The sequence below is a fragment of the Symphalangus syndactylus genome, chromosome 24, assembly GCF_028878055.3.
Source record: "Symphalangus syndactylus isolate Jambi chromosome 24, NHGRI_mSymSyn1-v2.1_pri, whole genome shotgun sequence".
Lineage (NCBI taxonomy): Eukaryota > Metazoa > Chordata > Mammalia > Primates > Hylobatidae > Symphalangus > Symphalangus syndactylus.
In genome coordinates this window covers 40,449,358-40,462,513 of record NC_072446.2, presented here as the reverse complement: position 1 = coordinate 40,462,513, position 13,156 = coordinate 40,449,358, and the positions used below count along the sequence as shown (strand labels likewise).

Sequence of the window (13,156 nt, the reverse complement as noted above, 5' to 3'; positions counted from 1 at the left end):
CTGGTTCCTTTGTGTCATTTAGACTGCAGGTTCTGTATCCCCTCCCCTGACAGGCCTTCCCCAAATGCCCTGCCTAAAAGAGCCAGACCTGTTGTTTCCCACAGCACCCTCTCTTATCGTCCTCACACTTTTCATTAACCCAATTTGTCCTGTTATTTATTTGTTGGCCTGTTTATTGTCTCTGTCTCCCATTCGGCTGCAGTTGAGTTCCTGAGGGCGTGAACTTGCTTCTCTTCTTCACAGTTTAGAAAAGGGCCCAGTAAATGTTGGCTGTGTAAATGGATGAATGAATTACCAAATAACTCAGAGAGAGACAGAGAGAAAGAGAGGAGGAAGAGGAAGAGGAAGAAGAAGAAGAAGAAAGAGGAAGAGGAGGGAGGAGGGGGAAGGAGAAGGGGGGGAAGGAGAAGGGGGGGAAGGAGAAGGGGGGGAAGGAGGAGGAGGGGGAGGACAAAGGAAGGAAGGGAGGAAGGAAGGAAGGGAGGGACGGAAGGAGTTATAAGCCATTTATAAAATGATACCAGTAATACAGTGCCTTGACAAACTAGATTGAGCCATGTTATGTGACCTCATCTTGTTATTTAATATAAAAAATGGCAATTTATCATCGGATAATACTGTAGTTTTTCTGTAGTGTTTGCTCTGAGCCTGACACTGCACTGAGTATTTCCCCACCGCACATCATATTATTGTCCCCATTTTGCCGATGAAGACCTGAGAGGTGGGTAGGGGGCAGGAAAGTGGTCAGTGAGGTGCTGGTGGGGTGGAGGGGCCAAGGATCAGCTGAGGCTTTCTGATCTGAGAGCCGGCAGTGCCCACCACCCGCTCTGCCCCCCAACAGCTCTACCTGTTACATTTCTGTTATCCTCATGCCATCCTCTGAATAAGCACCCATCATGCTGGTTCTTGGTACCCACGACAATGACAGCTTGTCAGCCCTGGGCCAGTGCTGTGGCATGTGGACATGGGGAGGCCCAGAGGTGGCAAGGATGGAGTGGGCTCCGTGTGGGGAGGATGAGGGTGCATGGAGCTGGCGGGGGAGTTAAGACTGGGAAGGCCAGTGGGAGCCAGCCCGGGGGCAGGGGACCAGGGGACCTGGATCAGAAGACTTCCCTGCATGATGCTTCTGATGAAGCATCAGAAGACTTCCCTGTATGAGACTTTTGGTAACCAGGCTCACCTCCCTTCTGTCTGCTGCAGGATGGGGTGCATGAAGTCCAAATTCCTCCAGGTCAGAGGCAATACATTCTCAAAAACTGAAACCAGCGCCAACCCACACTGCCCTGTGTACGTGCCGGATCCCACATCCACCATCAAGCCGGTGAGTAGGGGAGGTCCCGGTTTCCCTGGGGGCTGCCGGATGCTGCCCCAACATTGCCCTAACAGCCTCCTGTCTTCCCAAGGTTGGGCAGGGTGAACTTGGGGTGAAAGGGAGCTGACTGGCTACCAACAGTGCCCTGACTCGACTCTCCGGGATGCAGCGCCAACACGCATAGGGGCAAGGAAGTCACCTCTCTTTTCCTGCAGCCCAGGCTTGGCGCCTCAGCCTGGGCTCCACCAAACAGGTGTGAGTGAGCATTTCAGGCCTCTGGCCTGGGCGGAATCAGAAGCAGTGCTGAGATTAATGAGTGACCAGTAATGATAGCAGCTGAAGTGACGATGTAATGGTAGTATCAGCAGCATTGCAAAAATACAGTAACAATTGTCATAATAATAGTACCAACCATAATTACGTGAGCATAAGACCAAGGTAGCAGCAGAAACAACAGCAAGAGTTGTAAAAAGAGAAGCAGTCATGCTAGGAGAGGTATTTACCAACTCCTTTTATGTTTATACAGAGCTGACTATGAACAAAGCACTGTTCTAAGCCTTTACGGTTATTAGCATCCTAATCCTCACAATAATCCTATTGTGTGACACACAAATACATTTTTCTTGAAAATAAAAACACAGGCCAGGTGCAGTGGCTCACACCTGTACTCCCAGCATTGTGGGAGGCTGAGGCAGGAGGATTGCTTGAGCCCAGGAGTTTGAACTGCATGAGCTATGATCACGCCACTGCACTCCAGCCTGGGCAATACAGGGAGACCCTGTCTCTTTGAAAAAATAAAGAGAGCTGCTTAGAACACCATAGTTTAGGTGTCACTTCCCCTTTGCATGGACACTTAGATTGTTTCATATATATAACAGAGCCTTTATTTGTGGAATATAAATCACTGGTGGGCCTATTATTTCTTCGAACTTAGTCGGAAAACAGTGATCTGGACCAACCCCTTCACTGTGTGTTGAGGGGAGGGATCAAGCAGCATCCCCCAGTACATCCAAGACCGAAGGCCAAGGCCACAGTTCAAGAAACCTGGATCCCGCTGGGCACGGTGGCTCACTCCTGTAATCCCAGCACTTTGGGAGACCGAGGTGGGCAGGTAACCTGAGGTCAGGAGTTCTACACCAGCCGGCCCAACATGGTGAAACCCCATCTCTACTAAAAATACAAAATTAGCCGGGCATGGTGGCATGTGCCTGTAATCCCAGCTACTCAGGAGGCTGAGGCAGGAGAATCACTTGAACCCGAGAGGTGGAGGTTTCAGTGAGCTGAGATCACGCCACTGCACTCCAGCCTGGGTGACAGAGTGAGACTCCATCTCAAACAACAGCAACAACAAAAAACTTGGACCATTTTGTTTGCTGGCTCTGCCCCTAATGTGCTGTGTGGTGCCAGGCATGTCCCCTGCCCTATGTGGGCCTCCTCCCACGACATGCAGGACTAGGGTAAGATGCTCTTGGGTATCCTTTTCAACACAGACCGTCCATGGGTCCCCACACATTGGTCAGATTCATTCCCTTCTCCCATTTCTTCCCCACAGGGGCCTAATAGCAACAACAGCAACACACCAGGAATCAGGGAGGGTAAGTATCTATGAGCAGATGCAGTGGAGTCACGTGTCCTGCAGAGGATTCTGCTAGGTTCTCCCTCAGCTTGAGGCATAAATCCCAAACAGTAAAACCCCTGTTGAGAATCCCCAAAATTTCCTCTGAAGTACTTTGCACAGGCTATTGTGTTTCTAGAACGCTGTTTAGTAACATGAACAAAACATATTTAGCTTTAAACTTGAGAATCACACCCAGCATGGTGAGACACCTACTTATACTAGGAGCCACATATCAATGGGTGCCGAGCTGTGCCGGGTGCCGAGCTGTGCCAGGTGCCGAGCTGTGCCAGGTGCCGGGTGAGGGTCACCCAGGGCTGTGGATGCACTTAGAGGAACCTCACCCTCCGTGTGTCTCCCTTCCCAACAGGCTCTGAGGACATCATCGTGGTTGCCCTGTATGATTATGAGGCCATTCACCATGAAGACCTCAGCTTCCAGAAGGGGGACCAGATGGTGGTCCTAGAGGAGTGAGTCCCCATCCCACTCCCCCTAAGACAGAACTGCCTCCTCTACTCAACTATGTGCTCTTTTGTGCTTCCATAAAGAACCTGATAGATGGGCTATCTTATCCTGGGTGTAAATGTCTAATGAGAAGCTAATCACAATAGTGGAGGAAGGGTTTGCTATCAACCTGGATGAAGGGGATTGTGCACTTACTAAGAGTGCACGTCCAGCCTGGGATGAACAGGTGAAGCTTTCTCAGGGAAGCCTTTCTAGGGCTCCTGTGATTAAGCCACCAGCTTTACCTGTGGACCAGGCCCCATCGAGTCGACCTTGCATTTGGAAATCCTTGGATCTCTGAGTTTGCCATCTCTGATCTCCTACAGCCTTCGCCATCATGGGTATAGTGTCCAGGATGTGCTGAAGCCAGAGAATGGGAGTGGTCATGCCTGGCCGGACCCCTAAGCCCACTCTCCCCTATTCTCAGCCCCAGCTGAACCATTCTGAGTCTCCATGGGCACAGGACCCTGCCATGAGTATAGCTAATAAGACCAAAGCTGCAAGTCCAGGGAAAAGGAGTGGAGCCAGAGACCTAGAGCTCTGGGCTGTGGACAGGGTGATTCCAGACCCTCAGATGCACAACAGGAACTGTTGTAAGGATCCCTACCCTAATCATGGGCACATGCTGAGGCTGACATAGTCACAGCCCTGTCCCTCACCCTACTGGCTTTCTGGAGGCAGGGAGTTTTCTAGGTCAAGGCCGGGGAGCTTAAGGAGACTGGAGAATGATCCTTCTGTCCCTAACACCTTTACTCCCTCCTGTCCCTCAGATCCGGGGAGTGGTGGAAGGCTCGATCCCTGGCCACTCGGAAGGAAGGCTACATCCCAAGCAACTATGTCGCCCGCATTGACTCTCTGGAGACAGAGGAGTAAGTACCCTATTTCCTACCTTCCAGAACGAGGCATGAGAAAAGCCAGCCTTGTTCGCAACTCAGGACGTCTGCACACACTGTACCACTGCCTGGCACATACTCTTCCCAGGGCTCTGGGCTTGGCTGGCTCCTTCTCTTCCTTCTGGTTTCAGCCTTCCGGTCAGGGAAGAGAGGCTAAAGTGGGTCCCAGCTGTGACTCTGTCCTGTGGAAACCTGTTTTAATCCCTTCTGAACATGTTTTACTAGCAAAACGACCTGGTTTCTTTGGTTGGTTACACTTGCATTCTCTGCCTGCCCTGCAAGGAAGAGAGCTGGCGAGAGCAGGGACTTTGCTGCTGCATCCTCGGCACAGGCTGGCATGCAGTCAGTGCTCTATAAATATTGTTGAATGAAGCACATGGTCTTGCCAAGGAGGGTCTCTGGAGAGGTGAGACAGCTCACACCTGGCCAGTCATCCCTCATTTGTTGTTTTGTTTTGTTTTGAGACAGGGTCTCACTCTGTTGCCCAGGCTGGAATGCAGTAGCACCATCACAGCTCACTTCAGCCTCAGCCTCCCCAGGCTCAGTTGATCCTCCCACCTCAGCCTCCCAAGTAGCTGGGACTACAAGTGCGCATCACCATGCCCAGCTAATTTTTTTCTTTTTTGTATTTTTTGTAGAGAGGGGGTCTCCCTATGTTGCCCAGGCTGGTCTCAAACTCCTGGGCTCAAGTGATCCTCTCGCCTCAGCCTCCCAAAGTGCTGGGATCATAGGCCTGAACCACCGCACCTGGCCCATCCCTCATTTGATTCATTCGACAAACATACTCATGACTCTTCAAGCCCTGTGCCAGGCTAAGGGGCTGTGGAAACAAATAAGATATATCCCTACCCTCAAGGAGCTCTCCGTAACCCATCGTGCTTGGCTGTGGGTTCTTCTTGTGTCTAGCTTGACTCTAAAAATATACTTCAATCATCCATCCATCCATCCATCCACCCATCCATCCATTCATCCATCCAACCATCCATCCATCCATCCATCCAACCATCCATCCATCATCCAACAGATACCTGTTGATTCCCTATTCCAGGGATAGAAGATGACTCAGATGGGGCTCCCTGCTGGAGATGTTCTCTGTATGGTGGATGAGGTTGATGAGTAAAAAGATGACTACACTGTGGGGTGGCAATACATCCCATTAAAAACCAGCCAATCAAAAGTTGACAAATGACAGTCCCCATTGTTTTGTCTCTTCTGCCTCCTCTTTCTAGCTAGATGGTACTAGGGGTTTGGGATGTTTGCCTATTAAAAATGAAAACGCTTAGGCTTTTCCCATTATAAAGCCACCCCCTTCTGGCTGGGCATGGTGGCTCACACCTGTAATACCAGCACTTCGGGAGGCCAAGGCACGCAGATCACCTGAGGTCGGGAGTTTGAGACCAGCCTGACCAACATGGTGTAACCCCATCTCTACTAAAAATACAAAAAAAATTAGCCGGGTGTGGTGGTGCACGCCTGTAGTCCCAGCTACTCGGGAGGCTGAGGCAGGAGAATCACTTGAACCCAGGAGGCAGAGGTTGCAGTGAGCTGAAATATCACGCCACTGCACTCCAGCCTGGGGGACAAGAGCAATACTCTGTCAAAAAAAAATTATGTCACCCCTTCTTAGTGATCATGGAACTGGGGGCTCTTAGCTGCTTCTCTCTCCTTCTTCTGGGCTTTGCCCTGGGTCATCCCATGCTCTGTTTCTCCACTCCAGGGTCTGAACACTTACAGAATCCCTGGGTCACCTCATGTGGTCCTTGCAGCAACCATGGAGGAAGCATGGCTGGTATTATTTCTCAAAGGCAACATAATTGCTAAGTGGAAAATGCAGGGTGTAGGCAACATGAATGGGGGGTTGTCATTTGCAGACAAAGGCAAAATAACCTAGGTGGGGGGTTCTCAGACATGAGCAGCATCAGCATCACCTGGATTGCTGGCTAACAAGTGCTTTCTGGGCCCCACTGTCAGATTCCGAATGTGCATTTCTAACAGGTTCTTGGGTGAGGCAGCTGCTGCTGCTGCTGCTCCAGGGACCCAGCTTGGGAACCACTGATCTAAATACGCATATCTGGCCAGGTGCGGTGGCTCACACCTGTAATCCCAGCACTTTGGGAAGCCGAGGCAGGCGGAACACTTGAGGTCAGGAGTTCGAGACCAGCCTGGCCTACATGGTGATACCCTACCTCTACTAAAAATACAAAAATTGGCCGGGCGCGGTGGCTCACGCTTGTAATCCCAGCACTTGGGAGGCCGAGGCGGGCGGATCACGAGGTCAGGAGATCGAGACCATGGTGAAACCCCGTCTCTACTAAAAAAATACAAAAAATTAGCCGGGCGTGGTGGCGGACGCCTGTAGTCCCAGCTACTTGGAGAGGCTGAGGCAGGAGAATGGCGTGAACCCGGGAGGCGAAGCTTGCAGTGAGCCGAGATGGCGCCACTGCACTCCAGCCTGGGCGACAGACCGAGACTCTGTCTCAAAAAAAAAAAAAAAAAAATACAAAAATTAGCCAGGTGTGATGGTAGGCTCCTGTAATCCCAGCTACTCGGAGGCTGAGGCACGAGATTCGCTTGATCTGGGAGGCAGAGGTTGCAGTGAGCCGAGATCACGCCACTGCACTCCAGCCTGGACAACAGAGCAAGACTCTATCTCAAAAAATAATAATAAAAACAAAAAATGAATACACATATGTGTCCTTTCAGGGCACTCAGGGGTCCTTTTGTCTGAATCAAGAAACTGCTAACAGAGGTTGCCTCTGGGGAGCACAACTGGGACCTTGGGAATCAGGGCGGGATGGAATCTTAGTTTCCCTCATTCCCCCTTGAAATAGGTAATACTTTCAAATGTTTCAAAATTCAAATGTGGGGAAGCATGCAGAAGAGTGAAAAGTCTTCTTCCCACCCTGTCCCCAACCAGCCACTTCCCCTCCCCAGAAGCAACCAGTTTGTCGTGAGTCCTCCCAGATGCTTCCTCCTTATATAAGGAAAGACATCTCTTCCCACTTATCTCACACAAGTGGTAGATACCACACACACTGTTCCATGCCTCTCGTTCAGGCCTTCTATGCAGCATCTCGTTCCCGTTTTTTTTTTTTTTTTTAGATGGAGTTTCTCTCTTGTTGCCCAGGCTGAGTGCAATGGCAGAGTTTAGCTCTTGTTGCCCAGGCTGGAGTGCAATGGTGCGATCTTGGCTCACTGCAACCTCCGGCTCCCAGGTTCAACCGATTCTCCTGCCTCAGCCTCCCAAGTAGCTGGGATTACAGGCATGCGCCACCACGCCTGGCTAATTTTGTATTTTTAATAGAGACAGGGTTTCTCCATGTTGATCAGGCTGGTCTCGAACTCCTGAACTCGTGATCCACCTGCCTCAGCCTCCCAAAGTGCTGGGATTACAGGCGTGAGCCATTGCTCCCGGACACCTCCTTCCTTTTTATACCACAGGCCGTCTGTCCTGTAGATGTCCTCCCGTCCATTTAACCTCTGCCCTATATAGTGGTCACTTAAGTTGTTTCCAGTCATGTGCTGCAGCAAATCTCCTGGTGTATATGTCATTTCTCCCTTGTGCAAGATCTATGGGATAACTTCCTAGGAGCAGAATTGTCAGGGAGACAGTTCTTTTTTATTTTTTATTTATTTATTTTTTTTTGAGATGGAGTCTCACTCTGTTGCCCAGGCTGGAGTGCAGTGGCGCCATCTCGGCTCACTGCAAGCTCCGCCTCCCGGATTCACACCATTCTCCTGCCTCAGCCTCCCGAGTAGCTGGGACTACAGGCTCCTGCCACCATGCCCGGCCAATTTTTTTTTTTTGTATTTTTAGTAGAGACGGGGTTTCACCGTGTTAGCCAGGATGGTCTCGATCTCCTGACCTCATGATCCGCCCACCTTGGCCTCCCAAAGTGCTGGGATTACAGGTGTGAGCCACCACACCTGGCCGGGGGAGACAGTTCTTACTCTTACATTGTTGAATATTTTACCATGGCACAAGTCACTTTACAACATGAAAGCAAAGAAGGTAGATGAGCAACATAGCATGGTGATTCAGAGCATGGGTTCTGGAGTTAGACTGCCTAGCTTCAAATCCTGCTGCTACAACTTCCCAACTGTGTGACTCTAGGCAAGTTACTTGCCCTCTCTGTTCCTCAATTTCCTCATCCATAAAATGGGGCCAGGAGCAGTGGCTCATGCTTGTAATCCCATCACTTTGGGAGGCCGAGGTGGGTGGATCACCTGAGGTCAGGAGTTCGAGACCAGCCTGGCCAACATGGTGAAACCCCGTCTCTACTAAAAATACAAAAATTAGCTGGGTGTAGTGGTGGGTGCCTATAATCCCAGTTACTTGGGAGGCTGAGGCAAAAGAATCGCTTGAACCTGAGAAGTGGAGGTTGCAGTGAGCCGAGATCATGCCACTGCACTCCAGCCTGGGTGACAGAGCAAGACTCGGTCTCAAAAAGAAAAAAAAAAAAAAATGGGAATGATAAAAGTGACAACTCCATAGAGCTGTTGAGTGGATAGCAAGATAGATGTTAACTTTCTGCCCAGTTGATAACAGAGGAACCAAAGGCCCAAAGAGGAAGGCAACTTGCTCAAAGTCACACTGCAGGTTTGTGGCAGAGCCAAGGTAGGCTGAGGTCAGGTCTGTGGCTTTTTTCCAACTTCTCCTCACCCTAGTGAAGGTGGGAAAGGATTCGGCTGCTGCTGCTTAAACTTTTCCACTCAAATATCTCCAATATTCAGGAAGAATGAAGAAAATGTCCCAGGATATGATCCTAAGTATAAAATTCTTTCCAATCTCACATTGTAGCTTACAAGTTCATGCCAACTTTATATTCAACTCCGTATACGCGGAGGAGGATTGGCTGTAAAGCTGACAAAACCCAGGCCCTTCACAGGCTTCCAAGGTCCCAAGAAAGATCTTCCCCGTGGTCTTGTATGCTTGTGAAACCTGCAAAAGTAAGACTTTGACCACAGCTGGTTAAGACTGCTGTCTGTTTCCACTCTGTCTTCCTGTCCATCTCCCTGTCCCTCACAGCGAGCGGTACTGGAATGACCCATCAGCTTTTTGCACTTGTTAATGCTGTCTTATTTTTCTTAAAGGAAGTTCCCCCACTCCAAATTGCACAGGCTTCAGTCTCAGCAAACAGGATTCACCTCGGGTAAAATGTCTATTTTGATATCAAAAGAATGGCTCCTTTCCCTTCTCTCCCCCAAAAAATCCTTGAGTAAAACTGATGCTGCAGGAAGCCAGACCCTCTGCATCCTGACATCCCCCTGGGACCTGCATGGCCACAGGCACCCTGTGTAGGCAGGACAGGATGACCTGCATGACCCCAGGTTCACATTTGTCCCCTCCCTTTTCCATCAGGTGGTTTTTCAAGGGCATCAGCCGGAAGGACGCAGAGCGCCAACTCCTGGCTCCAGGCAACATACTGGGCTCCTTCATGATCCGGGATAGCGAGACCACTAAAGGTGACACCAGCCCTCCCCACCTTGTCCTCCCTGCCAAGGTGCCCCAGGTGGGACTGGCCACCACCCTTCCCTTGAAAATGCCCTGGGAAAGGCTGAAAACCCCAACCAGGTGCTGCAGCTGCCAGGTTTCTCCTGCTCTTGGCCACCTGAGCCGGGGAGGGTTGAGGCTCTGTGCCTGGCTCTGCCCTTCTTATCCACCATAGCTGCCAGCTTAGGTCAGTGGAACTAGTGCCAGGTGGCTTAGGCCCTGAAAACAAAGAAATATCCAGCTGAAGCTTGATCTTCACTGACTCGTTTTTTCATTTGTTTTGGTTTTTGTTTGTTTTATTTTTTGAGACGGAGTCTCACTCTGTCGCCAGGCTGGAGTGCAGTGGTGCGATCTCGGCTCACTGCAACCTCCGCCTCCCGGGTTTGAGCGATTCTCCTGCCTTAGCCTTCCAAGTAGCTGGGATTACAAGTGCTCGCCACCACGCCCAGCTAATTTTTGTATTTTTAATAGAGACGGGGTTTCACCACGTTGGCCAGTATAGTCTCGATCTCCTGACCTTGCGATCCACCCCTCTCACCCTCCCAGAGTGCTGGGATTACAGGCGTGAGCCACTGCACCCGGCTTGTTTTGTTTTGTCTGAGACAGGGTCTCACTCTGTTGCCCAGGCTGGGATGCAGTGGCACAATCTTAGCTCACTGCAACTTCTGCCTCCTGGGCTCAAATGATTCTCCCATCTCAGTCTCCCTAGTAGCTGGGACTACAGGTACGTGCCACCACGCTGACTAATCTTTTCTTTCTGTCTTTCTTTCTTTTTAGTAGAGATGGGGTTTTGCCATGTTGCCTAGGCTGGCCTCGAACTTCTGGACTCAAGCAATCTGCCTACCTCAGCCTTCCAAAGTGTCAGGATTACAAAGTGTCAGGATTGTTTTTTGTTTTGGTTTTTTTAAATACCCATAACAGACCAAGTAGGGGAGGCCAACACAGGAGGATCACTTAAGCCTAAAAGTTCGAGACCAGCCTGGGCAACATAGTGAGACCCCATCTCTATGAAAAATTTAAAAAATTAGCCAAGCGTGGTGGTGCACATCTGTACTCCCCGATACTTGGAAGGGTGAGGCCAGATGATCTCTTGAGTCCAGGAGTTCAAGGCTGCAGCGAGCCATAATGGAGCCACTGGACTCCAGCCTGGGCAACAGAGCAAGACCCTGTCTCTAAAAAAATAAAATAAAATACCCATTACAATATATCTTATCCACAAGCCTCATTCCTCCTTTCCTCCCTCCATAAGGAAATGAGGTAAGATGAGGTCGCCAGAAGAGACTCAAGCCAGCCTTCTCTGGGACTCTGCTGAAAATGCTCCTTGGAAGCTTTTGGAAGTTTTAATGTCAGGTGACAAGCTTCCTGGAATTTCTGTGCTGCAAGGGTGGATTCATGCTGATTGGGTGCATGGATGGCAAGAACAGGCCTGGAAAACATCACGTAGCTCAAACTGGCATCGATTGAGGCTCATTGCCTCAAAGGAATGAACATCAGTAGGATTCTTATGATTTCAGATTTCGTGCGCTAAGTGCACTTTTACTAATACATTTAGGTTCACAACTGCTTGACTCAAATAAGCCAGGTATATTGTATAAAATGTGACCTCACGGTACCCTGAAACAAACAGATTTGAGGACATTGATTAAAGGCATGTTCCCCATGTGGCCTTCTGCTTGACCCTCAGCTATCTCAATTGGCGAAGCTTTCATGTGGCTAGGATAATGCTACTCACAATCATTGTGGCAGCTCAGTGAATGCTTGGGCTTTGTCTCTTCCCACCCAACAAGCCCCATTCAAGCCACCAGGGGGAGAAAAAGAAGATAAAAAGACAAAGCTGTGCACAGCCCAGCGCTTCTCCTCTCTAGCTGTGCCCAGAACAGCTTTTGGCTTGGGCTGGTCCATCCTGCAGACAAGGGCAGAGAAATCAAAGAAACCATCACAGATCTGTGGGGCAGGAAAATGAGCCTGGTCCAGCTTTCATAGCCCTCTGAGATGGGGCATGGTGGGAAGTTTAGCCGATTTAATAGAAGTTGCAGCATGAGACCTGTGAATCCCACCCTGCTGCTTCCTGGATCCTGCCACACCCCATCCAGCAGCAACCAAGCCAGTCTCACCCCTGACTGGGACAGAGTGGCTGAGAGGGGCTCTGGAGCCAGCTGCCTGGATTTGAATCCCAGCTGTGCCACTTACCAGCTGTGTGACTGTGGGTGAGTTACTTCACCTCTCTGGGCTTCAGTTTCCTCATCCGTAAATGAGGATGGTGATATTATAAAACCCTTACCCCATGAGGTTATTCATTCATTAAATAAATAATATAATTTATATAGTTATAATTCGTTATAATGAATATTATTCTTATTCATTCATTGTTCATTTACGCAGAGTGCTTTGAACTTGCCTGGCATGCATGGTAAGCTATTATTCATTCAACAGTATAAACTGGCCAGGTGAGGTGACTCAAGCCTGTAATCCCAGCACTTTGGGAGGCTAAGGCGTGTGGATCACCTGAGCTCAGGAGTTGGAGACCAGCCTGGCCAACATGGCGAAACCTCATCTCTACTAAAAATACAAAAATTAGCCGGGCGTAGTGGCGGGTGCCTGTAATCCCAGCTACTCAGGAGGCTGAGGTAGGAGAATTGCTTGAACCTGGGAGGCAAAGGTTGCAGTGAGCTAAGATTGCGCCACTGCACTCCAGCCTGGATGACACAGCGAGACTTTGACTCAAAAAAAAAAAAAAAAAAGTTTAAACTTCCCCAAATCCTATGACACTGTACTGTTATCATGGTAAAGAACACTGAGACAGAGGGACTAATAACTTGCCCAAGGGCACACAGCTCACAAATGGCAAAATGGTGGTCATGAGCTGAAAGACTTATGTGTTTCTGCTCTATGTGAGAATATAGGGTGGTGCAAAAGTAATTTCAGTTTTTTCCACTACTTTTGATGGCAAAAACTGCAATTACTTTTGCACCAGCCTAATATGTATGTTAGGTTCCCATTGCCGCTGTAACAAATTAATACAAACTTAGTGGCTTAAAACAACACCCGTCTATTCTCTAACAGTTCTGGGGATCAGTAGTCTGCCCTCACTGGGCTCAAGATGTCAGCAGGGCTGGTTCCTTCTGGAGGCTTCAGGGGAGAATTCATTTTCTTGCCTTTTTTAGTTTCCAGAGGCTACAGCACTCCTTGGCTCATAGTCCCTTCCTGACATCTGTCCAAGCTCTTGTTTCCATCTTCACTTCTTCCACTTTGACCTTCCTACCTCCTTCTAACAAGGACCCAAGTGATTACACTGGGGCTACCTGGATCATCTGGAATAATCTCCCCATCTCCAGATC

At 49.6% G+C, this 13,156-nt stretch overlaps 1 protein-coding gene across 4 annotated transcripts in view; it reads left to right on the top strand.

Annotated features, from left to right (window-relative positions):
• HCK (HCK proto-oncogene, Src family tyrosine kinase) overlaps positions 1-13,156 on the top strand; it is a 50,651-nt gene that overhangs the window by 19,078 nt on the left and 18,417 nt on the right. For 2 of the 4 annotated variants that reach the window (XM_055265835.2, XM_055265837.2), the window contains exons 2-6: positions 1,232-1,321; positions 2,865-2,907; positions 3,298-3,397; positions 4,202-4,300; positions 9,687-9,790. In XM_055265835.2, coding sequence (XP_055121810.1) covers positions 3,381-3,397; positions 4,202-4,300; positions 9,687-9,790 — 220 coding nt within the window. In that variant the 5' untranslated portion in view covers positions 1,232-1,321; positions 2,865-2,907; positions 3,298-3,380. Of the gene's footprint in view, positions 1-1,200; positions 1,322-2,864; positions 2,908-3,297; positions 3,398-4,201; positions 4,301-9,686; positions 9,791-13,156 lie in introns of all 4 variants that reach the window. The other 2 variants (XM_055265836.2, XM_055265834.2) reach the window with 1 other exon arrangement.